The sequence below is a fragment of the Heterocephalus glaber genome, unplaced genomic scaffold (assembly GCF_053883595.1).
Source record: "Heterocephalus glaber isolate CG9 unplaced genomic scaffold, H.glaber_assembly_v1.0 deba00001497, whole genome shotgun sequence".
NCBI lineage: Eukaryota > Metazoa > Chordata > Mammalia > Rodentia > Bathyergidae > Heterocephalus > Heterocephalus glaber.
In genome coordinates this window covers 59330619-59354557 of record NW_028258320.1, presented here as the reverse complement: position 1 = coordinate 59354557, position 23939 = coordinate 59330619, and the positions used below count along the sequence as shown (strand labels likewise).

The 23939-nt window shown below is 39.2% G+C and overlaps 1 protein-coding gene, 1 long non-coding RNA gene and 1 pseudogene across 2 annotated transcripts; 2 read left to right on the top strand and 1 right to left on the bottom strand.

The window, feature by feature from the left end:
- The first annotated feature begins 1604 nt into the window (after positions 1–1604).
- On the top strand, positions 1605–1699 carry LOC147825715 (U6 spliceosomal RNA; annotated as a pseudogene).
- Positions 1700–3423: 1724 nt separating this feature from the next.
- Tex36 (testis expressed 36) lies at positions 3424–20800 on the bottom strand. Its single transcript, XM_021253297.2, has 4 exons — positions 20597–20800; positions 15365–15496; positions 14434–14514; positions 3424–4991 (listed from the first exon to the last, which is right to left on the bottom strand). Exons 1-4 carry the CDS (start codon positions 20645–20647, stop codon positions 4758–4760), a joined length of 498 nt encoding a protein of 165 aa, XP_021108956.1. The 5' UTR covers positions 20648–20800; the 3' UTR covers positions 3424–4757.
- A 71-nt stretch (positions 20801–20871) lies between these two features.
- LOC147825714 (uncharacterized) lies at positions 20872–21309 on the top strand. The gene is made up of 2 exons (XR_015440437.1): positions 20872–20946; positions 21060–21309. It is a non-coding gene; the product is annotated as an uncharacterized LOC147825714 (long non-coding RNA).
- The last annotated feature ends 2630 nt before the right edge of the window (positions 21310–23939 follow it).

Genomic DNA, 23939 nt, shown 5'->3' with positions numbered 1-23939 from the left:
GGCAACAAAGTGAGTGGAGGAAAATAACAAGTTATTGCAAGAAGTAAATTTGATATCAGGCAGAATTAGACATTGCATTCATAAATAAATGCCATACAGAGACTTTTGAAATTAAAATGTTGCTTGATTATAGGAAAACCTTAGTAACTGGCTAAGTAGCAGAATGTATAATTGAAAAGCCTTTTATTACACTGGAAGATGAAGCTTAAGGATTCTCCTCCATGGCCTTATAATTTTTAAAAAGTTATTTAAAAAAGAGATTGCACATCCATTAAACATGTGTAGAACAGTCATAGAAATTGACCATGTGCTGAACCACAAGAACATTTTAAACTTTTCAGTAAGCAGAAATCATACAAATCTTCATCACTGACCACAATGCAGAAATTAATCAATTAATAAAATATTGAAAAAATAACAAAAATTAAATGTAATTTCATTAAAAATGAAAAATAACAAAAGGATAAAATTTTAAATACACTTTTTAATGATTCTTGGATTTAAAATGGCAACAATCACAAGGTATTTTAAAAATGAATAATAATGAAAGCAGCACTATGATGATGATGACAATTATGATGTATATGTGCATATATTTGAAAGAAGTAGCCTTAACTATATTTATAAAAAAATGGGAAAGAGGGCCAGGGATTTAGCTCCGTGGTTTTGCCACCTGGTGCGCAAGCGCAAGGACGCGAGTTTGATCCCTGGTACCAAAAAAAAACAAAAACAAAAATGGGAAAGACTGAAAATAATTGAGTTATGTTTTCACTGTAAGAAGCTAGAAATGGAAAATAGAAATAAACCCAAGAAAGGAATTAGTAAACATGAAAACATACATTAAGATCAAAAGCGAAGAGCAGCAGCAAAATGTAGAGTTAGTAAACAGCAGAAGCACATGAACAACATTCAAAATGTCAAGGAATAGGACTCTTTACATCCCTAAAGAGAATAAATTAAAATACTAAACGTTTGAAATCATGCTGAAACAATAATTTCTTCTAAAAATAATATTGATCACAATGAGAAAAGAAGAGAGAAAGAAATAGAAGCACCATATAAACCCATCTTCACAAAATAAATTGAAAAGACATTCGAAGATCTGTACCTGAAAACAGCACCAGTTCCAGGAGCTCCTGTGGCAGGCAGGCTCTGGGTATTTGCAATTCATGTAAGCAGTGTAAGAGGGAAGAGAAGGAGAGGAAGCTGTCTTCAACTCATAGCTAAAATTATGATTGCAGAAACTTAAAAGGCTACAGGTGAAATATTTGCATATCAGATTCTGCATGTATCAAAAGAATAACTCATCATAACCAACTAGAGTTTGTCTCAACAATGCTACATTGGTTCAAGAGTAGGAAATCCATTAACATACTTTTCACATTAACAGATCAGTATAAAAAATTATTTGATTGTCTCAATAAATGCCAGAACATGAATTGCTATAATATCACCCCGTACGTAAACAGAATAAGAACCTATACCACAATCTTAGACTGATTTAATAATCTCAAACTTAGGAAGTTCTAAGTAAGATTCAAAATCTAGAAGCCATTAAATGAAAGATTCATTCTTTCATTGTACATTTAAAAATGGTTAGGGCTGTGCTCATTTTGGCAGCACATATACTAAAATTGGAATGATACAGAGAAGATTATTATGGCCTCTGTGCAAGGATGACACCCAAATTCATATTTTTAAAAATGTGCAGGGCTAAAAATATGGTTGTGTACCACACCCACAAAAGATGTTAAAAACAGGAGAAACTGTGGAGGGGAGGTCTGTGGGGAAAGGGGTATATGGGAATTCAGTACTGTTCATTGAATTCTGCAATTTCGTAAAGTTACTCTAAGAAGACTGGGAATTTAGCTCAGTGGCAGAGGGTTGTCCAGCATGTGGGAAGCCCTGGGTTTGACCCTCAATACACACACACACACACACACACACACACACACACACACACGTGCATGCACACACAAAACTGCTCTAAGAAATAAAGTCCATTAATCTAATATATACATGTAATGTGTGTGTTAAACACGGGAACAAAAATCAACAAGCTAGAAAAATGGAACACATTCGATTCAAAAGGCTTAATACTTTAACATGTACAGGAATCAAACAAATGATTAAAGAACACGACAAACTAATAGAAAAATTAATGAAAGATACAGATAAACAGCTCGCAGTAAAAGAAATATTAATGACTTCTCAGTAATAGCTTTATACATTGAAGGAGATGCAAATTAAAATACAATATCAATGTTAGGCTAACAAATTGGCAAATATAAAGTTTGATGACACATGGGTGTGAGAAAATAAGCCTCTACATCTACTTAGTGAAACTGTCCTCTGGAACATGAGTTCTCTTAGGAAATTTGACAATATGAGCTACAAAAATTGAAAATCCACATATTCTTTAGTTAAGTTTATTTTTATGAGTTTACATGTAGAAATATTCATAGGTGAACACACATGTTTATGTATAATTGTATTTGTTCCAGATTGTTTACAGTAAAAAAAAGACTGGAAACTGCCTAAATGGCCATCCAAAGATTACAAGAACTATAGCACATTCATGTGAGGAAGTATCAGGCAGCCACATTTTGTTCAAAAGTAGATTTGAAAGGGACCAATATGGTAGGACATATTCACACATGTAGTCAGTGCAGGAATGTGAGAAAGCAACAGTGGAATAGTATCTACCATGGTGTTTGTTCAGGGTGTGTGTGTGTGTGTGTGTGTGTGTAAGCAACAAACCAGGAGAATCTATACATACCCACCTTGAGATGAATGCACACAAAAACGTCATGAGTTAGTCCCGGGACAGAAAATGAGGACAGGGAGCTGGGCACCTGAGGAGAAATTTGCTGATTGTCTTTATTTTCTTTGAAAAATTTGCCATGTATATATACTTTAAAATTTCAGGGCAAACAAATCTAGGGAACTAAGACTATAAGAGAACATGCTTAACTAGATAAACAGATAAAAGTTGCCCATCTGAAATCTGCAACAAAAGTTAGGTTTCTTGGTGACACATGGAAAGCAGCTCTCTTGGGCCAGGGGTGCAGCTCAGTGGCACAGCAGTGGCAAGTGTGAGGCCCTGAGTTCGATTCCAGGTACCAAAAAAAAAAAACCCCAAAGAACAGCTCTGATACATTTGGAAATAAGATGTTCTATGCTACTGTTAAAATTGTACCTAGTCCTGTCCAGTGCAATAAGACAGGGGGGGGGAGCATAAATGTCAGAAATGATACAAAATTTTCATTTTTGCAAATTGTTTAATTGTGTAAAAATTCACAAAAGAATCACATGGGAAATTATTAGAACTTTTTAATTTTATTAGAATATTAGAAGTTTAGCCAATATAAGCAGTGCAGGAGCAAATAAGAGATTCATATACAGAAATCAACAGTTCTCTTACACAATGGCCAAAATAATCTAAAAGTACAACTTAAAAATATAACATTCAAAATAACCACAAGCTTTTAAAATATGCAGAAATAAGCATTCAAAATATCAAGCCTATCTGAGGAAAATAGTAAACTTTACTGAAGTACATAAAACAGGAATTAATGGGGAGATATACCACAGAATAAAGTCGCTTTTCCCGTAAATTAATATCTAAATTTGGGGAAAATCCTACCAATTGGCAATGGCTTTTTTTTTAACTTGGGGAAGTTATTCAAAAATTCATGTATAGGAAATATATCCAAAAACAAACAAGAAACTTTGGTATAGAATAATGATGATACTGCTCGGTGAATGAGAGGAAACATAAATGGCCACTGCACATGAAAAAAACACTCAACTTCACTAGTAATTATAAAAATGCAAGAGAAGAAATAACAGAATCATTTGTTTTGTCCTTAAATATTCTTAAACATTCAAAAGATAATGTGAGGGGAGAAAACAGAAACTCACAGATACATTTGGTAGGAGCTTAACAGGCCCACTCTTTCAAAGGCAAGTTGGCTGTGAATGTGACCTGCTGTCCTATCCAGTCCAGCTCTAGGCAGTGTTTGCAAAGTTCACCCCTGAGGGACACACAACATGCACTCATAGAGGTTTGTCTAGCATGTTCACATAGCATTGTGCATGGTCCAAAAGTTATTAACAATTCAAATGCCCACTAACAATAAAATAATTTTTTAAAGTACAGTGCATCCATACTTGATTATATAGTACAGCCAATGAAAAATAAAATCAGTTTATTATACTGATAAAATACACTGTAAAAACTCCAAGATCCTGATTAAATATCAGAAGAAAGTTATAGAATGTTGTATGCTGTGGGCCATAGTTTATGTTTAAATTTTTATATAGTTATGCATATGTGTTATGATTGTAAATGCACAGAATAAAAACAAACAATTGACTTTTGAGAACAGAATAAGGATTAGGTACGTGATGTGATCAAGGGGCCTTTTGATTTCTCTATGTTTGTTTGAAATTTCAAAGTGAAAATGTAACCATATACAATGTATGTAATTTTTAAAGCTCCCCTAAAGGTAAATGCGACAATCTTAAAGGTTTATATATGTGTATAGTTTCACGTATATTTATTTTATAAAGACTGAATGTTTTTCAACCTTATTAAAAATAATAGAAATATTTCAAAGATTAAATGGTAGTGCTGGATCAAAAAACATGTACTTTTAGAATGGAGAGGAAATAGTAATACCACAAACACATCAAGTGTCTCCCAGGAGGATTAAAGTTCCTGAGGAGAAACAGCCTTTTGTCAATAGCAAACCTTACTTTGGCTTCATACAGCTTTGCTCCGCAGTTTTGAAGGTGTCCCATACCTTGTTATAACATTTTGGAAAACGTCTGAAGTTTGGGACTATCATGGCCTCCTTGTAGACATAGGCTATTTGATTACTTGAAAAGCCATCAAGACAAGAGGGAATGAAGTCACTTGCCCAAAGATTAAAATTTCTAGAAACATGCTGCCCTTTATCTGGGGAGATCTTCTTACGCCCCAGCCCCTGGGAAAGAATCACAAGATTAGCGGAAGAAATATGCAAAGTCACACAGTTTTGAGGTTTTTCACTAAAACCAGCTACAGGATGAATATATGTTTAAATGCACCCTGTGGCAACTTTACAAGAGATCTCCTTTAACAACCTGTTGGATACCATCAATCAATACAACATCCTAGTGGTATCTTGTTACTGTTCTCACACCTTCCTGTGCTACTAGGGGGCTGGACTTTCAGAGACAAGGAAGTTAAAAGAGAGACAGCCCAGCCGGCAACAGCCTGCTAACTGGCCTCAACTCCCATTAGCCAGGTAGGTTCCCTGGATCCCAGTGGCTCCTCAGTGCCCTCCCTGGCTGCCTTCTGAAAACTTGGGTGGGACTGATGGCTTTCTCTCAGAGGCCAGGAGGCTGCCTTCTCTCCAGTGGCTTCCCTGGAGGGTAGCAGGACCTTTGGTCCCTGCCCACAGGCTTGCTTGTTAACTCTTGGCACCTTGCGCATGAACCTGGGAATTATGATGTATTCAAAATCGTACATTTGATTTTATCACAACTAGGTGGAAACCAAGAAAGACACCTAGGATTGAAAGGAAATTGACACTGGATTATTCAGACTGTGCATCAGTGAAATGAGGCTGTCTGTTCATGAGGGCCCAGACCAGTCGGGTTCACAGCAGAACATCAGCAACCCATTTAAATTAGGGTCTTTTGAGAGGTGTTCATAAAAGAACAACGGCCATCCACATCCTTAGGTTCCACAACTATGCACTGAACCAACCTCAGATGCAACTTTTTTTTTTGGTATAGGGGATCGAGCTCAGGACCTTGCACTTGTGAGGCAGGTGGTGGCACCGCTGAGCTAAATCCCCCGCCCGGAAAATATTTTTTAATTGCATCTGTCCTAAATGTGTACAAACTTTTTATTACCTTTATTCTCTAAGCAACACAGTATAACAATTATTTACTTGCACTTACATTGTATGAGATACTATAAAATTCAACTAGAGATGATTTACTGTAGATAGAAATGATGGTGAAGCTTTTAGAGCTTTCAATGATACAGCCACATATGCCATAGGTTCACCACCACTGGTATACTGGGTAGTCTACATAGGATATACACAAATACTATATCATTTATATAAGGGGCTTGAACACCTGATGATTTTTATATCTTTGGAGGTCTTACATCTTATCCCTATGGATTCTGGGGTGGGGACTGTAGTATCCACAAACGTATGGGTAGCATGTAGAGAAACCTACAGGGACCGTGCAGCAGCTCTAATGTAGTCCACACAGATCAGCCTGTGGGACTCAAGAGAGGAGGAAAAGGGAGAGGCAGCTTTGGAAGGACAAACAGAAGATGCTGGACAGGCCTGGGGATTTAGCTCAGTGGTTCCACTGCCTGCCTCACAAGTGCAAGGACCCGAGTTCAATCCCCAGTACCAAAAAAGAAAAAAAGAAATAAGATGCTGGACACACAGTCCAAACACCCTTCTAAAAAGCTTATCAAAGATATTCCAACAAAATGAAAAAGAAATGAAAGAAAAGATAAAGAGAATAAAGAGGGGCAGTTGCAAGGAAAGTAGTAGCAAGTAAAACTTATAATTAAGTCTAAATACTTTCTAAACATATGACTATTAAATGTATTGGAACTTGAAGAATTCACAAAAGAAGGGAGGACAGGGAAAAAAGGAGAGAGAGAGACAGACAGACAGAAAGACAGACAGACAGGCAGACAGACAGACAGGGGAAGCCAGGGCTACTGCTCTGAGCTCCAGGTCAAAGCTCTAGAGTTGGCACCTCCAGGAGCTGGAAGAACACAGCCAGGGACACCAATGCAACAGGCCTGGAAAGGGAAATGTGCAGATAAAGCACCATGAAAGGCTTGTCTAATCCTTGGGGAAAACTGAAGATATTAATTTTTATACACTAATAATAATATGATGCTATAATATCTAGACGTCTTCCAAGAGCCTCATGCACTCAGAGGTGTTTGGATCATGGAACATTATAGCTGATTCGCTGTCTGGTCAGAAGAGCAGGTCACTAGAGGTGTGACCTGGAAGAGTGTATCTCCCTCCTTGCCCCTCTCTTCTCTCTCTGCTTCCTGGGTACCATAACATGAGGAACTTTTCTTCCACAGACCCTGCCACTATGACTTCCTGCCTTGGAGCCAGCCAACCATGAACTGAAACCTCTGAAACTGTGAGCCAAAATAAACTTTTCCTCCTTTAAATTGTGGGTGTCAGGTACTGTGTTTCAGTGATGAGAAATCGACTAAGACAGGGGTTAATATACTTCTTCAACATTTGTACTTCAGGGTAACTACTAGTAGAATACCAACGTAAGTCAGAAAGAGAAAATAAATTCAACCAATCTAGCAAAGTCAGGAGAGGGAGGCAAAAGAAAAAAATATGATAAAGATAAATAAGGAACATACAAAGATGGCAGAAATAAAACCAAAAACATAAATAATGTGCATGGGGTAAATTCTTAGGCAAAGAAACAATGAATCTTAGGTTTTTAAAAAAAAAAAACAACCCATGCAGGGCCAGGGATTTAGCTCAGGGATTTTGCCGCCTGCTGCGTAAGTGCAAGGACCTGAGTTCAATCCCTGGTACCAAATAAATAAATAATAAAATAAAAAATAAACCATGCAGTGGGGCCAGGGATTTAGCTCAGTGGCACCATGCCTGCCTTACAACCCCAAGGTCCTGAGCTTGAACCCCGGTACCAAAACAAACAAACAAAACCCATGCAGTATTCTATTTATTATAGAAGACAAACCCAAACCAAAATGACTAAGAATCATGAAGACAAAGAAATGGACTGATACATTAAGAACAAATGTTAACACAAAGGAAATTGTAGTGGTGATGCTAATAGGGTCAAATTCCTGACTAAAAGTATTAACATATAGAGACATATAGGGACATTTACAGGGACATATAGGGACATATAGGGACATTTCAAGTTGGGTAAAGTGGTTCACACCTGTAATCCCAGCACTCTGAGAGGCTGAGGCAGGAGGATTGCAAGTTCAAGCCAGCCTGGGCAACTTAGTGACTTAGTGAGACCCTGCCTTAATATTGAAAAAAAAATCAACTGAGGAACACCTCATATTGGTAAACAGCAAAAGCCACCAAAGAATAAAATAATGGTGAATTTTTATCTAGAAAGACATAGTATTAGACTATACAAAGTAAAAAATGAAAGGCTTTAAAATGAGACAAAAAACAAAAGAAGCATATGAAAGATTTCAGTATTACAATTAAGTCCTGAATTAACAAAGACCTTTGTAACTAAAGGGGGGAATACATATTCTTCTTTTTTTCTCTTAGCACTGGGAATTGAACTCAGTGTTGCTCTACCACTGAGCTGCATCTCCAGGCCTTTTTATCATTTTATTTTGAGACAAGGACTTGCTAAATCGCCAACACTGGCCTTGAACTGGTAATCTTCCTGCCTCAGCTTCCTGAGTAGCTGAACTACTGGTGTGCACCACCACACCCAGCTGAGACTATATATTCTTCTTAAATACCAATGAAACATTTTTAAATTAATCACATGCAAAGATAATCTCTATAATCAAAAACTTTAAACCACAGATTATGCTCTATAAAACTTAGTATAACCCATACAACTAGACATTAACAACAAATAGCCTAAAAAATTCTAACCATGTAGAAAATTCTAAATAGCTTCTAAATTTTTTCAGTTGAAAAGGAAATTAAAAACAAAATCATAGACTATTTGGAAGCAAATAACTATGAGATCTTAATTAGAAAAACCTTTGAAATGTAGCCAAAGCAATAATCTGAAAAATTTTAACTGTTTCAATAAGTTTATTAATAAAATTACAAGTATTTGAACTAAACATTGAACTGAAAAAGACTTAAATGAATGAAAAAAATAAGTGTTTAAGAAATATTATACTATAAATTTGAAATGAATTAGGTAAATTTTAGGCAAACACATTAGCAAAATCTATACAAAAAGAGATGTGACATTTGAATAGAATAAAAATCAAATGAAAAATGGAGGCTCCTAGGGCAGAGAAGCTCAGCCGGTCCCAGCACCTGGAAGGAAGCTCCCCCGCTGCCATCCCAAGCTCCTAGGGCAGAGAAGGTGAGCTGTGTGGGCGCCAGAAGCACCCCCTCCCGGGCAAATGAGAAGACACGTACACAAGTCTCAAAAACAGACTTCTGGATCACCTACAGCAACCCCAAAGGGAAATGAGATGGAACAATCTGATACTCAACCACCTGGACTCTCTGAACTGGCAACAAAAGAGGATCTGGGAAAAGTGAAATCAGAAATAATTACTCAGATAACAGCAAAGATTGTGCTCATGGTGCAAGACATGATTAATAAATCTAGAGAGGACACAGATGAAAAAATAGAAGATCTGAGAAACATGATGGAATCCCAATATAGGAACAAATGAAATCCATAAAACAAATACAAACAGATTTCCAAAAGATTAAAAACTCCATCGAAAGTCTGCACAGCAGAGTGAACCAATGTGAGGATAGAATTTCACAGATAGAAGATAAGATTGCAATTAGTGAGGAGGAAAAGAAAAATTGCTTTAAAATTGTAAGGGAACATGAGAAATCAATCCAGCAGCTGCTAGACAATGCAAAGAAGAATAACATAAGACAGATTGGAGTCAATGAAGAAAGAGGAGAGTGTGCAGATGACATAAAAAAACTCTTCACAGAAGTGATGGCAGAAAACTTCCCAAGGAGGGGAAAAGAACTTGACATACAGATAAGTGAGGCATATAGGACTCCAGCTAGCCTCAATCAAAAAAAATCTACACATAGGCATATAATAGTTAGGATTCCAGAAATCCAATAGAAGAACCAAATTCTACAAGCAGTGAGAGAAAAGAAACAAATCACATACAAAGGAAAGCCCATCAGAATCACAGCAGACTTCTCAATGCAAACCCTCAAGGCAAGAAGAGCTTGGAGTGATGTATTTCAAGCCCTAAAGGAAAACAGCCTCCAACCCAGATGAATGTACCCTGCAAAACTATCTTTCAAAATTGATGGAGAAATAAGATGCTTTCATGACAAAGAGCACCTCAGGAACTTCATGAATACCAAACCGGCACTCCAAAAAATTTTAGACAATACCCTAGGAAAAGCCAATGAGGATCACAACCCCAGGAAACCCAGCAGAATGAATTCATTGGGCATGACAAACGCAAAGGGGGAGAATCCAACAAAAAGAAAAAGTCATGACAAGGCTTTTAAAACTTTTGACTTCATCTCCCTAATGAGTGTATAATTCAATCTTATTATTGTACTGATTAGTATTTTTCTGATTCTAGAATTGCACACCATTCCTTGTGCTATACTGGCTATGTATCATCTTCTTATGTCTACATTTTAATTGGGTTGTCTATTAATGAGCTCTAAGAATTCTTTATATATTTGGCTCACAGGTTATATGCATTGTAAATATGGTCTGTTTAAGCACTACTTTTCATTTTAATGATGTCATTTAAATTCTAAACTTTGATGGAATCCCATTTATCAATTTTTTTCTTTTATACATCATGTTTTTTGTATCCCAGGTAGTTCTTGCCTAGCCTGAATTCATAAATATTTTCCCTTATAATTTCTTCTTAAAGTTTTATACTTTTAGGCTTTCTTATTTAGGTTCATAGATCCCTTCAAGTTATTTTCATGTGTGGAAATAAAGGGTTGAGGTTAATTCTTTATATAAGGATACCAGGTGTTCTAGTGCCATTTGCTGCAAACATTATCTCTTCCTCAGCTCTTGAATTGAGTTTATATTCTACAAAATGCTGATGTTAAATAATCTTTCAAAACTCAGTGGACCATATATGTGTGGTTCTATTTCTAGATTCTCTGTTTTATTCCAATGATCTTTATGTCTTTCCTTACACCAACACTGCCTTGATTACTATAGTTTTAGAAGAAGTCTTAAAATTAGGTACTAAATGTCTTATAACACTGTTTTTGTTTTTAACTTTTCTGGGTCCTTTGTACTCCTACATAACTTTTAAATTTCAATATCCAATTCTTCATTTATAGCAAGTATACACAGACCTGAATTTTTATATATACCTTGTGTTTTCTAATCTTGCTAAATTCACATACAAGTTCTAGGGGATCCTAGAGATTTATTAGTATTTTCTCTGTAGATGATCATTTCATCTACATATAAAGATTTTGCTTCTGCCATGCCAATCCTATCCTAGTCGTGTCATTTTATTGCCAGACTCTTTTGGTTTAGACCTATGTTTCAAAGTCTAATGGACAGTTAAAGAGTAAGCACATCTGCCCTTGTTCCCCACCTTAAGGAGAAAGCATTGTATCTTCTCCATTCATACAAGGCATTCTCACTGGAATTATGGAGTACATGTCTTTAATCTGTTGAGAAGTTTCTGTTCTACTTCTAGTCTCCTGATAGCTTTTACCATGAACAGCTGTGGAATTTAGTCCAATTCTTTTTCTCCAACTAGTGACAGGGTCATATGGCTTTTTCCTTTCCTCTGTTAAAATGATGACTTTTGGGGGTGGATCTTCCAATGCTGAACCAACACTGCCATCCCTATAACAAAACCACTTTCTACATCCTGCCAGATCTGACTTCCAATAGTTTGTTTTGTTAAACAAATTTCTATCTATGTTCATACTTTTTTCTTCTATTATCTTTACCCAGTTTTAGGATTAGCACAATGTTGAGTTCCTAAAATGAGGGGAAAAGTGTTCCTTCTTTTTTCTGCTTTAATTGTTTGATATAATTTATCAGTTAAAATGTTTATGAGCCTACTGTTGTCATATAGGTAGGTTTTCAAGCTAGGAATATACTTTCTTTAATAGGTGCTATTTAAATTTTATATTTCCTCCAGAGTTAGTTTCATTAATTTGTCTTCCGAGGTACTTCTTAGAAGTTGTCAAATTTATTTCAAAAAAGATTTTTGTAATATGCTTTCTATATCCTTTTAAATTCTGTAAAATCTGTGATAATGTCTCCTAGATCTTAATATTGTAATTTTAAAAATGTATAACTGATATTGTATAACAGGAAGAAAAGGTCTAAAAGACCAGGGGAATTGGGAGGGGTAGGGGAAGGGAAAAAAAGGAAAGGAAAAAATATGAAAAGAGGAAAAAAAATGGAAACAAGGTCTTTGCAAATAGGAAAGGGTGGAGGGGGTTAAGGGAGGGCAAGGGAAGGGGAAAAAAATAAGAACCAAGATACTCATGTAAAGGTACAAGATCCCAATGATGAATGTAACTGTATTTTATACCTAAAATGTACCAATAAACTTAATGGGAAAAAATATAAAAACATAAAAAATGGGAAAAGTACTAAAAATTTAACTCAAAAAAATGTATCAAGCTGGGCATGGTGGCACATGTCTGTTATCCCAGCACTTGGGAGGCTGAGGCAGGAGGATCGTCACAAGTTCGAGGCCAACCTGAACTACATAATGAGATCCTGTCTCAAAAAAAAAATCAAATTCAACTAATTTCATGGGATAATTTTATCCAACTTCCATTAAGCTGAAAATCCAAATGCTATGTAAACTTCTAAATCACAGAGAAAGTTGAAAAACTTTCAATGCTTTCTACAAGTCTATTATAACTGGTAAAATACATGTGGTACAATCCTGTTGTAACCTTGACATGATAGACATTCATTCCTGATGTAGTGGTGAATACCTTAGTCCCAGCTACTCAGAAGGCTGAAGTGGAGGATGGCAAATTTGAGGCCAGCCTGGGCAACTTAGCAAAACCCTGTCTCAAAATTTAAAAATTTTTTAAAGGGGCTGGGATATAGCTCAGTGGTAGAGTGTTTGCCTATCACGTGGGAAGCCCTATTTTTTCTGTACCAAAAAAGATTTTATATATATATATATGTTCATTATGTTCATTTATATAATGTGAATTACAAGAATTTTTCAATTTTGCCTGCCAAACCATTATTACTAATGAATCATCAAGGTGAACTTGTGAGAAAGGAAAATAATGGTGCGAATTTTATTTTTTATTTTATATGATTCTATATTATTTGAGGCTTTTTTAAAGGACATATGGTACTTTGGTAATTTAGAAAACAGTACTAGCCACTCCATTTAGCGAGGCAGGCAGAAAGGATATCCTGGTTCTGTATTCAATGCTCTGCCAGAGAAAAACCAGATGGGAGGGGTTAAGTCACTTAAATTTAGTTAGGATATTGTAACCTAGTGCAAAGGGTAATGTTGTGAAAGTTGTTTAACTGTTCTCAGCTTCCTTATCTCTAAATTGGAGATGATAAGCAGCCCATAGGATTTCTTGAGGGATTAAATGAGATGATATGGTAAAATGTTTAGTAATTCATGGGTATTACTAATATTGTCATCATCATCTGACTTTTGGGTTTGGTAAGGATGCTCAGAGCTCACTCTCTACCTAAGGTGTGCTAACCCTGCAATGTCCAGTCTGGTAGCCACTAGCCACGATAGCACCTGAGCAGTTGAAAAATCAGTTGTCTAAATCAAGGTGTGTAAAATACAAACTGGATTCTAAAGACTTAGTTTGGGAAAAGGTATGTAAAATATTCTATCAATAATTTTTATACTGATTACATATGGATGTGATAATTTGGGGAAAATATTAAATCACATATACGAATCGCTCCTTGCCTTACTTCCCAATAAACCCATTGGAGGATGAAAAATCCTAAGTCAGAAATGCATCAAATATACCTAACCTGGGCATCCCAGCTTAGCAACACAGTACACTACTGATCATCCAGCTGGCTAGGAGCTGTGGCTTCTTACCACTGCCTAGCATCACAAAAGAACATGGTACCTCATGTCTTGTACCACATATTGATATCTCAGGAAAAAGAGAAAAATTCAAAACTTGATGTACAGTTTCTACTGAATGCCTATGGCTTTTATACCCATCATAAAGTCAAAAAGCTGTAAATCAAACTATCATAAGTAGAAGACCATCCATATTATTAATTTCACATCTTTCTTTTCACCTACTGTAGCCACTAGAAAGTTTAGAATTACATATGCAGCTTGCACTGTATTGCTCTTGTATAATGGCAGGAACCCACTACCTCTAGAGGAAAGGCCACTACAGTGATTAGAAGGTTCTTTCTCATACTACGAAAGCTCCCCCTTCTTCTGCCCCTCCTTGGGGGTCCTGGCACAAGAGACCGTTTATGGGAAGGACTCTGAGAAGCATGCTAACAGGAGCAGAAGACTGGTGCAGACTTGAAAGCTGTGTGGATCTTCGACAGCTTCAAGCATGGTTTTTGTTGTTGTTGTTTTGTAACCTGTTACAAGTCTTGTTTTTAAGACCTCACTTCATTTTGATGACCTGCCAGTTTGAGGTCCTCAACAGGCCTTAGAAAATCAAGATCCCTGGTGCCGCTCCGCATTTTATCAGTAATTTTGAGAGACATACTCACCGAGTCAAAGTAGCATCCAGAGTTCTCAAAACTGTGGCGATTGTCATGCACAGAGAAGGGGAAGTTGTTACTTACTGCTTGCTACAGAAGAGTGAGAAAGAGATGAGAAGACTCACGTTAGAACTCCAGGGTGCTTTCAGAGCTGAAGTGCAGCAACCCTGAGAGAGGACAGTGGGGCAAAGCGACCTCTCGCTAAGACAGAGGTGGGTCAGTAGCTGTGTGACCTGGGAGGGTTCATCTCCCTTCCCAGCTCTTTCCTTCACTCACTCTGCTTCCTAGCCACTGTGCAGTGAGCAGCTTTCCTCTGCCATGCTCCTCTGCCGTGCCACTCTGTCTTGCGGCCAGCTGTATATGTACTGAAACCTCTATGAACTATGAACGGAAATAAAGCTCTCCTCCCTGTAAGTTTTGTAACTAAGACACCAACTTCCTGAAAAGCAGAAAAATCCTCTTTCAGAACACCTTCCTTGCAGGCCAGGATGGAAAAGTACACAGACTCACAGGAGCAATAACCGAAAAGGACTTTTGAGGCCATGGGGCCAACTTCTTTGTCTGAGCAGAAAGGATCCAGGAGACAGAGCACTGGCCCAGGTCGCAGGGCGAGTCTGGTTGAGGTCTGCACCCGCTCCGTCGTCATGTCACGGCAGTGCCCCTGAAGTTTACCTCGAACTGGATCGGGAGGGAGAATGTGGATGCCAATGAGAGTGTGACCCAAGGTTCATGTAAAGGAGCCTCATTCATTGTCTGGAACCAGACGTAGCTTCTACAGCATGTCTCGGCCTGTCACAGGGACCTGCGAATGAGGCGGACCCCACCAGGGCTGCTAAATGAAAAGTTCCTTAACAGGAAGAGTTGTCTGGTCAGAACACCCCAGTGCCACTCCCTGGGACAGCCACAGAGCTTGCAGCTGGGGCCAGGACCCTGAACTCACCTTCTCCCGGATTTTGTATATTGGTGGCAGCTTCTTCTCTGCTTGCTGAGTCAACTGCGGACAATAAGGCTCTTTTAACACAGAACTCATGAGGGATTCTGGTGTCTTTTGTGTAAGTCCAATATGAGGGAACTGGAAAAACAGCACATTTCTTGATTAAAACCAGAAAGTCTGAATCTATAAGCCAAGTATCAGGGCTTCCTCTGTAAAGGGATTAAAATGCAATTTTTGTGCTTCTGGCATGCAATGGAAATGGTATAATTTTTGTAATTTTCAAGCATTCTTTCCAAGACAAAAACATTGTAATGGCCCAGAGCCATCACTGCGGCTGTTTTAAGTTGCAGGGGCCACCCCTGCTGCATGACAGCCTGGAAATGTGTCCACAGCTTGGGGAGGAGGGCCTGGGCCTCAGAGTATGGGACATACTCATAGTCGGGGAAGGCAGAGATGTGTTATCTGAGGTCTGCCTCTGGTCAGGGAACTCCAGGTACTTGGCGCCTAGGATCCAGCCCATTTCATAGGGTTGGGCCAACCTCTAGCAACGTTGGTATGAGGTGGGCCCTAAGACTGGGGAAAAGTGAGGTTGAGGGCCCATTTACTGTCCACAGGGAAGGTAGGATGGTAGAGGTTGGAGAGGCCTGAGAGGAAAAATAAACGGGGTAGGAAAGAATGAAGCAAGAAGAGCGAGGACAAGGAAGATTGGAGGTATTCTTGAGATCTCTCTATAAAAGGAAAGAAGGAAAATGGGTGTGTAGAGGGAAGTGTAAGGGGCTCAGCTGACCCTTTGAGGAGCTTAGGACAGGCAGTGGGACCCCAGAATTGTTCTGAGTTGGCCTTGTGTGCCAGATCGGTGTTTGCATGGACTCCTGGGCTTCCCCAGGAAGAGGCTGTAACTCTGGGGAGACAGCTCTCTTCAGTTACAAGACCCCTAGGGTGGACAGTGAGGGCCACGCTCCCGGCTGCGGTGGCAATGAGGCCTTCATTCCTCAAGGCGGTTATGGCTGGCACTCGATGGCCACAGTAGCTCACCCCAATTTTATCTGAATGGCACCTCTGAAACCAATAACAATGGGTAGAAGACACATAACAATGGGTAGATCTTATAAATGCATTGCAGAGTAGAGAAAGAAACAGAATGAGATGTATAACACAGCACCACTTATGTGAATAAATAATCCATGCACACAGAACAATACATAATTTACAAGGACACGTTGAAATTAAAGAACGCCTATTAAATACATTTGAATGGCTATCCAGGGGATGAAGAGACAAGAGATGGGGATTAAGGGCAAAGAAACCACCCCAAAAGCTCATGTGCACAAACTCTCTGGAGGACGCAGAGAAGCTGGCCACAGGGCCCTCCAAGGAGGGGCACCAGGGAAGGAAGAACTTTCTTTCCACTGACTACTTTGTTCCATTTAAGTGTTTCTTAACTAAGTGTGTATATTACATTGTTGTTTTGTTCCACAACAAAAATAAATGTGTTTGTTTCTGATGAGAGTTGCAATATGTACTCCTGGTTTAAGAAAAAAAAAACCCTCAAATAATAAAGAAAAACCTAAGGAAGGAAATAAAAGCCCCTGAAATCCTACTATACTTTCCCCTTAACTTGGAAATCACCCCTTCATACATCCCTATACAAATGACCCTCCATACATACAGGAATTGTGTATGCATGATATCATATCATTGATAACATGATATATTATCATACTATCAGCCTATTATTGTCAGTGTGATTTCTAAAACTTTTGAGTACCTTTTTATTTATTAGTAATTTTTGGTTGTCTTTTCTATCTCCTCCTTGTCACCCTTACCTATGTGCTACCCTAGATAACAATACTAACAACTGAGCTCTCACCTGACGTATACAAACCTGTATATATGTGAGCCAGCCTTGTCTTGCTTTACAAAAATTGGATTGCATTATACATATACCTTTGTACCTTGCTTTCCTCACTTAACAAATTTTCAGTTCATATATATATACATATATATATACATATATATTTCTAATAAATTATATATTGCATTTTTAAATGTCTTTAAATAATTACTTTTTAAAGGTGCATATAAGTAATACAAAGGAGCTCTGGGATTATCAGCTCCTCTTCTGTCTTCCTCAGTTCAACTGAGTCACACACTCTGAGGAAAGCTGTGGAAAATCGGGCCAGTGGGAGAGGCTGTTCTGACATAAGGAATGATTGCTCTCACTAGTTGAATGACAACAGACATGAGTTCATTTGTATTCTGGGAATCTATAGATTGCAGAACGCCACTGTAAAAAAAATGACCCTAGCATTTTAATTTCACTCTTTTAAAATATATAGTTAATGGCTATAACATGATAGCTGTGAAATAAACCCTTCTGTTAGATATTGTAACCGTGAAATATAGCTTTTTAACTAGTTGGCAGTGGAATTTTTGCTACATTCAATCACTCAATGACTGAAATATTAAACAGGAGAGAGAAAGTATGTGGGAAAACCCTTTTCTCCTCGGCAACAGCCGGATTACAACCAGCAAGGTTAACTGCAAAATGATTGTCACCTCTAATGTGGCAATTACTGTCCTCCCGAATGGGCTGCTCCTGACTCAAAGCCAACAATTTCTTTAATTTTTCCAACTCATCTACAAGTGACTTTGGGAAACTCCATGATCAGCAGTATTCTTTTTATGTTCCTAGGTGCTGATAGCAGAAAGGATTCCTGCCAAAGCCTCAAGTTAAACTTTGGGGGACAGTGGGCTTCCATCTAAAACCTGGGTACCAGGGGGCATTCCTGGGCTCTCGATTGGAGGTTGAAGTGAAATCTCTGCCTCTGAAATATGAAACTCTCTCTCAACCCCTCTCTTTCTCTCTCTCTCTCTCTGCTGTTGTTTGTTTTTGTGCTGGCAATCGCACCCAGGACTCTGAACATGCTAGGCAAGTATTCCATTATATTCTCAGCTCTTGCTTTCTCTCTCATAATAGAATTTGACTTCCTTTGAAATGACAATGCAGTTGGTTAAAAAATATCTCTTTGAACTCCCTTGCAGCTAATTGGCTGGGTGACCAAATGAGTCAGAAACACAAGTCTACAGGGCAAGCCTGCTGGGAAAGCTATCATTTTCCTGAAAAAGAACAAGCAGCCTGAGCAGACACCTGCCTTCTCTCTTTTTGCCTTTTGATCTTCCCTTTATTTTCCTGCCTGGCTTAAGGACTCACTGCCTAGAGAAGGCCAAAAAGAACCTTGGTGTCAGAAGACCTCCTGGATCAGTTTTCCCAGCCCTGCACTACTTGTCCCTGGATTTTATTGTTCCTTAAAAAACGTAATCCTCTATCTGGTTAAGATGCTTTAGATGGCTTTTTATAATATTCAATCACAGCACAATCCTAACTGATATGTAGGTGATAGAAAGAGGAGAGGCTACTTAGTATCAAGAAACATGGTTTTCTCTTCATGGGCAATTAGTGTTATGTAGTTGACATTATTTCTCTTTTTACTTGGCTGCCAGGGAACTCAAAGTAAAATTTTTTTTTCCTATTTTCAGCCTTCTACTTTAACATATATTAAAACTGGTTATAAATTTTATTTATACTTTACAATTTTATTGTGTATATTTTCCATATATTACTTCCAATCATGGTGGAATGAAGCAGAGCGTACAGTTTTTGTGTGTACATATATATGCACACATATCTAGAAGGCATACATGTTATATGTTAGCAAGTGTTGAGTAGTTACTATGTTCTTGTGCATTGTACTAAGCCCTTTTTTTTTTTTTTGCGGGGCCAGGAATTGAGCTCATGACCTTACATATGCTAAGCAAGTGCAAGTGCTCTACCACTGAGCTACATCCCCATCCCTAAACTCTAAACTGAGCACTTCTGAATGAATTATTTTATTTATCCCCACAATAGGCTTCTAACCTTAGTGCATTCTCTCTCTCTGTCTGGTTCCTCCACACCCTCCCTGGAGATTAAACCGAGCCTTCACACTGAGCTAATCCCTAGCCCTTTTGATTTTTATTTTAAGACAGTCTTGCTGAGTCACTAAATTGCTCAAGTTGGGTTTGAATTTGCAATTCTCCTGCTTCAGCTTTCCAGGGTTCTGGGATTACAGGTACATACTACTATGCTGGGCTGTCTTTTACAGGTAAAGATTAGAGATTAGACTAAACTCCTTAGTTTTAGCCCAAGATTATATCCAAGTGGCTATAATCAGTTTTTTTTTAAAGCCTTCAGTCCTAAATTTATCAGACTTTCCATTTTTCAGTTTTCTGCATATTGCTGCCCTGAAAGAGGTTAATTCTGAGTTTTTCTCTTTCTTGAGTGTCAGGAAGATGCAGGCAACAGTCTGTTGCTGTGGTTCACTTTAATATTTCTTTCGTGAATGAACTGCAGAAATCATAAATAGTAGCTGTCAGTGCATGGAAAATATGTATTGACGAGCAGACAAGAGGAGTGCTTGGACCCCTAAGGCTAAAACTTCACCCTCGTTTCTTAAAGAATCAAGATACAGTCCTTTGGGTTGTGTAAGAGACACACAAGAGAGGGGTCTTGCTAGGAGGAAAAATCACTTGAGCATAGGAGTTTGGGGCCAGCTTGGGCAACATTGTGTGACCCATCTCTTCATTTTAAAGAGAGTGGGGTAGTCTGAGGAAGTGGGGGAAGCTAGAAAGGAAAGTTCCCAGTGACCAAGATGAGTGAATTATGCCTTCCTGGACTCTGCCCATTTCACAGTCTGGTGGGACCAAGGGAATCAGATTACCAGCCAAGGAATTTGTTTAGAGTTTTTAATATAATATTAATTCTTGCAACAGATATTTGTTGAGTATGTCTAAGTGCCAGCTCCTATTCTAGGCATTGGGGAAATATCCGTGAATAAAAAAGACAAAGGTCCCAGTCCTCCTGGAAAGGGAGAGAAATAATATACCTAACAGAAAAAGATATACAGTACGTTAGAAGATAAATGTTGTGGAAAAAAGAAAAAGTAGACCAGACAATAAACCTCATCTAATGGGCATCTTCAAGTGTCCATTGTGCTGAGCATTCTAATGTGTTATTCCACCCAATCTTCCCTGAAATGCTGGGATTTTTCACTTCACAGATGAAGGAACTGAGACCAAGGGAAAAAATTAGTCAAAGGTTATGCTGTCATAAGCAGAAGGGGATCTGAACTCAATTCTGTGCCCTTGACTATACCCACACAGCGCAAGGAAGCTTCAAGATGCCGCCATCTTACTTACCCAACTTCCATCCTTGTCAAAAGGAGGTTTGAAGCGTCTCCCCTTGGCCATTCTCTCCAGGAAGCTGAAGGTAGCTGAGGTTGGTTCCCTCACTTCTCCAGGGCCTCAAGAGCTCTACACATCCACTCCTCCTCCTGGTCCCTGGTCTGTACTTCTCAGTGTTTGTCAGGAGACAACGTTGGGGTTCCCACTGTTGCCATGGAACAGAAGCCTGCATCACAATGGATGGCAGAGCCTGTAAGGCCCCTGAGAATTCCTGTCACTAACTCCTTCCAGCTAAGGCTTTCCGAAGAAAGAGGCAGACAGCCACTAGGTCCTGACAAAGGAAGCTCCAGAAGTGGGTCAGACAGGTGAGAACAAGACAATCTTGGGATAGTGACAAATATTTTGCACCCTCTAAATCCTGGAACCACTAATATTTGAGTTAATGTGTCCACAGTAACCTTCTATCCCAACTTCTTAGTTATCAAAGAAGCAAATTGAGTCCTGGGCTGGGGTGACCTTGTCCACATCATGGGTGGTGCCATGCCAGGACCCAAGCCTACTACTGCCTCCTTTCATAGCTGTCTATGTGTCCAGTTCCAACCCAGCCTTGGGACGCCTTGACAGCCACTCTCACCAGCCTGGCACAGCATGGAGATCACAAAGAAGGAGCATTCGTGAATAATTCTTATAACCCAGATGCTCAAATAAAACACTTTCCCATGTTTTCATTTTATGTATTCTCTATGAAAACCTTCAACACTGACTAAGAGGAAACAAGGTCACATGACCAATAGATGGAACACTAGAAGACCAAACCAAGGTCATTGGACAGTTCCAGATCTCACGAGCCTTTCCAAGGGCCACCTGGCCACCCTGAGGCTGTGCAGGCTGTTCCTGAAACCTGGCCAGTCGTCCTGGGCCTGGACACACAGGTCTTGAGTCACTTCTGCTTTTCATTTCTCATTTCTGCATTTGTGCTCTCTGGACAGATTTCTAGGAAATTGAGTCCTCAACTCCTGCCTCCCCAAACTATTTCCCAAGGTTCTAGCAAGAGTTGCCATGGTAGCAATATGGGGCATTATCCTCTGTCAGCACTGACATCCAGAGAGGTGGGCTACTGGGTGAAGTCAGAGGTGCAGCAGTACTATTGTATCTTTGATGCCAAAACCATGGCTAAGGAGAGAGGAGAAGGATATGGACAGCAGGAGTTGCTGGGGCTGGGAGCCACTGTGCCAGCCCCAGATGTGTGATGGTAGTAATAAACCCTTCCTGGGATTCTGGCACCTGCTGACAAACCCAATACACCTGATCCCTTGGTCTTCAGCTCTACTAGGTGTTGCTGCCACTCTCCAGAGCTGTGATGCAAGTACATAACCCAACAGTGGCACAAGAGGCCTCCTTGTTTTTTACCTGGCCAGGACTTGTTCATTTGGAACAGGAAACCCAAAATAACACAAGGTCAAACGTTATAGACCTTTATTTTCTCTCTATCTAGGGCTCAGTGTGGTGGCTCTGCCATGCAGGGTCCACTGTGACAAGGCTCCCTCCTGTCTGTCACCACTCAACCAGCTCCAGGGGGCAGCTGTCATCTCCTCGCCCCAGATGCAGCATCTGCATTCAGGCAGCACGGGGGGTGAAAAGAAAATGAGGGAGAGTGGATCCCAATGTATTATATTGGAGGCAGCCTTTTGCTTCATGACAGACACTTCTCATGAACTCAGCTGGTTCCTTCTGAGAAAGGTTCCTGCAGCTGCCACACAATCCTTCTCCCAGCCAGAACTTAAGCTGCATGACCATATTTTGTTGTGAAAGAGGCTGTGAAATAGGCTTTGCTCTGTTGGGTCATTGTCTTGCTAGAAGTTCTGTCACCACGGAAGAGACAGAGAACCATAACAACGGACAACCTGGAGACTCTGCCACCCTGATGGGTGGTGTCTGAGCTTGAATTTGAATTTCCCTGAAATTCCCTGAATTTCTCTGAATGAGCCTAATTTCCTTCCTTGTGGCAAAGTTAGCCAGTTCAACAGAAGAGGATGAAGCTTGCTGTCTACTTCTCAGTATTGTGGTGACACGGGATCCCCCAAAATATTTTGTAAACTCTAAAACCCTTTGCAAAAATAAGGAAAGACATATATATGAAAAGCTCTATAATGTTTACTAAGTTCTTTTATAGTCATTGTTTTAAATAACTTTCACATCAACCCTAAGATATGTGCTGGTTATATTCCTTTTGTGTTTACCACCCCACCCCCATTTTCCATCCATCCCCACCTGTCCTGCATCCTGGACCTACAAAGACTGTACCACCTATTCTCTTGTTTTACTGCCCTGGTTGGTGTTGTGTTGATTCAAGACCGGAGACAATGGATCAAGGTAGAAAGATTTATTAGCACAACAACTACAGCAGTATATTGGGGTATGAAATAGAGGCTTAAAGCTAGCAGTTGGATTTATCCAATAGAAATTGGAAACTGAGGCCAAGTTCAATGCCAGATCAAATGATGTTTCATTACAGTTCTTGACCCTGTTAAATTACTGGGCAGTGACTTTATAGGAAGATCCTTTTCAATTCCCTTTCCTTCATCTGTATAAAGCAGGGCCTGTTTAAATGCTTGGCCACAGTTCCCTGTAAGGCATGCTCTTGTAGGTCCAACTGACTGACATCGTGTGCTACTCCAGGCCCTTGCCACTGAAGCAAAGTAGGGCAGTATCTCAACAGGGACAGTGAGAACTCTGCTTCTGCTGTACCCGAAGGTGAAAAGTGAAGTCAGTAAGCGGGAGGAAGCCAGAGATTGAGAACGTACAAGCCTCAGAACACTGCCATTTCCAACACTTTTCTTGGGCATTCTCTTTGTCTCAAGCAATGGAGCAGAAAAATCTTTAGAACTGAAAACTCATTTTTAAATATATTGTGCCTCTTCTCTGCATTTGGTCTTATGCTCTGTTAAACAAGGTATTTGGACACTGATTAAAGTATATTCCAATTTTTTCCCCCTTTGAATGATTGTTAAAACTAACAAAAGTGTCCAAGAAAATAAAAAGAGAATAAAGAAAACTTGGCCAGGAAAAATGAAATTTTTTTCTTCAGCTAGGATTTCTTGGTCATAGGTTAGGGTAGGGATGTTTCTTTGCTGATGTTATTGTTTTTAGAGGTTTAAATTACTGAGCTGCACTTTGCAAACCCACCATTGAGAAAACAAGTCATGTAGCACTCAGGGTATGAGAATGGTGGAGGGCCAAGCTTGGCCCTGCCTTGTGCCTTTGCTCTGCTCAGGATGTAATAGTTCAAAACAGCCTCCCAGGGGATGCCTGTAAGGGCAATAGATACATACAACCCAGTTTAATTGCTTCTGCAGCA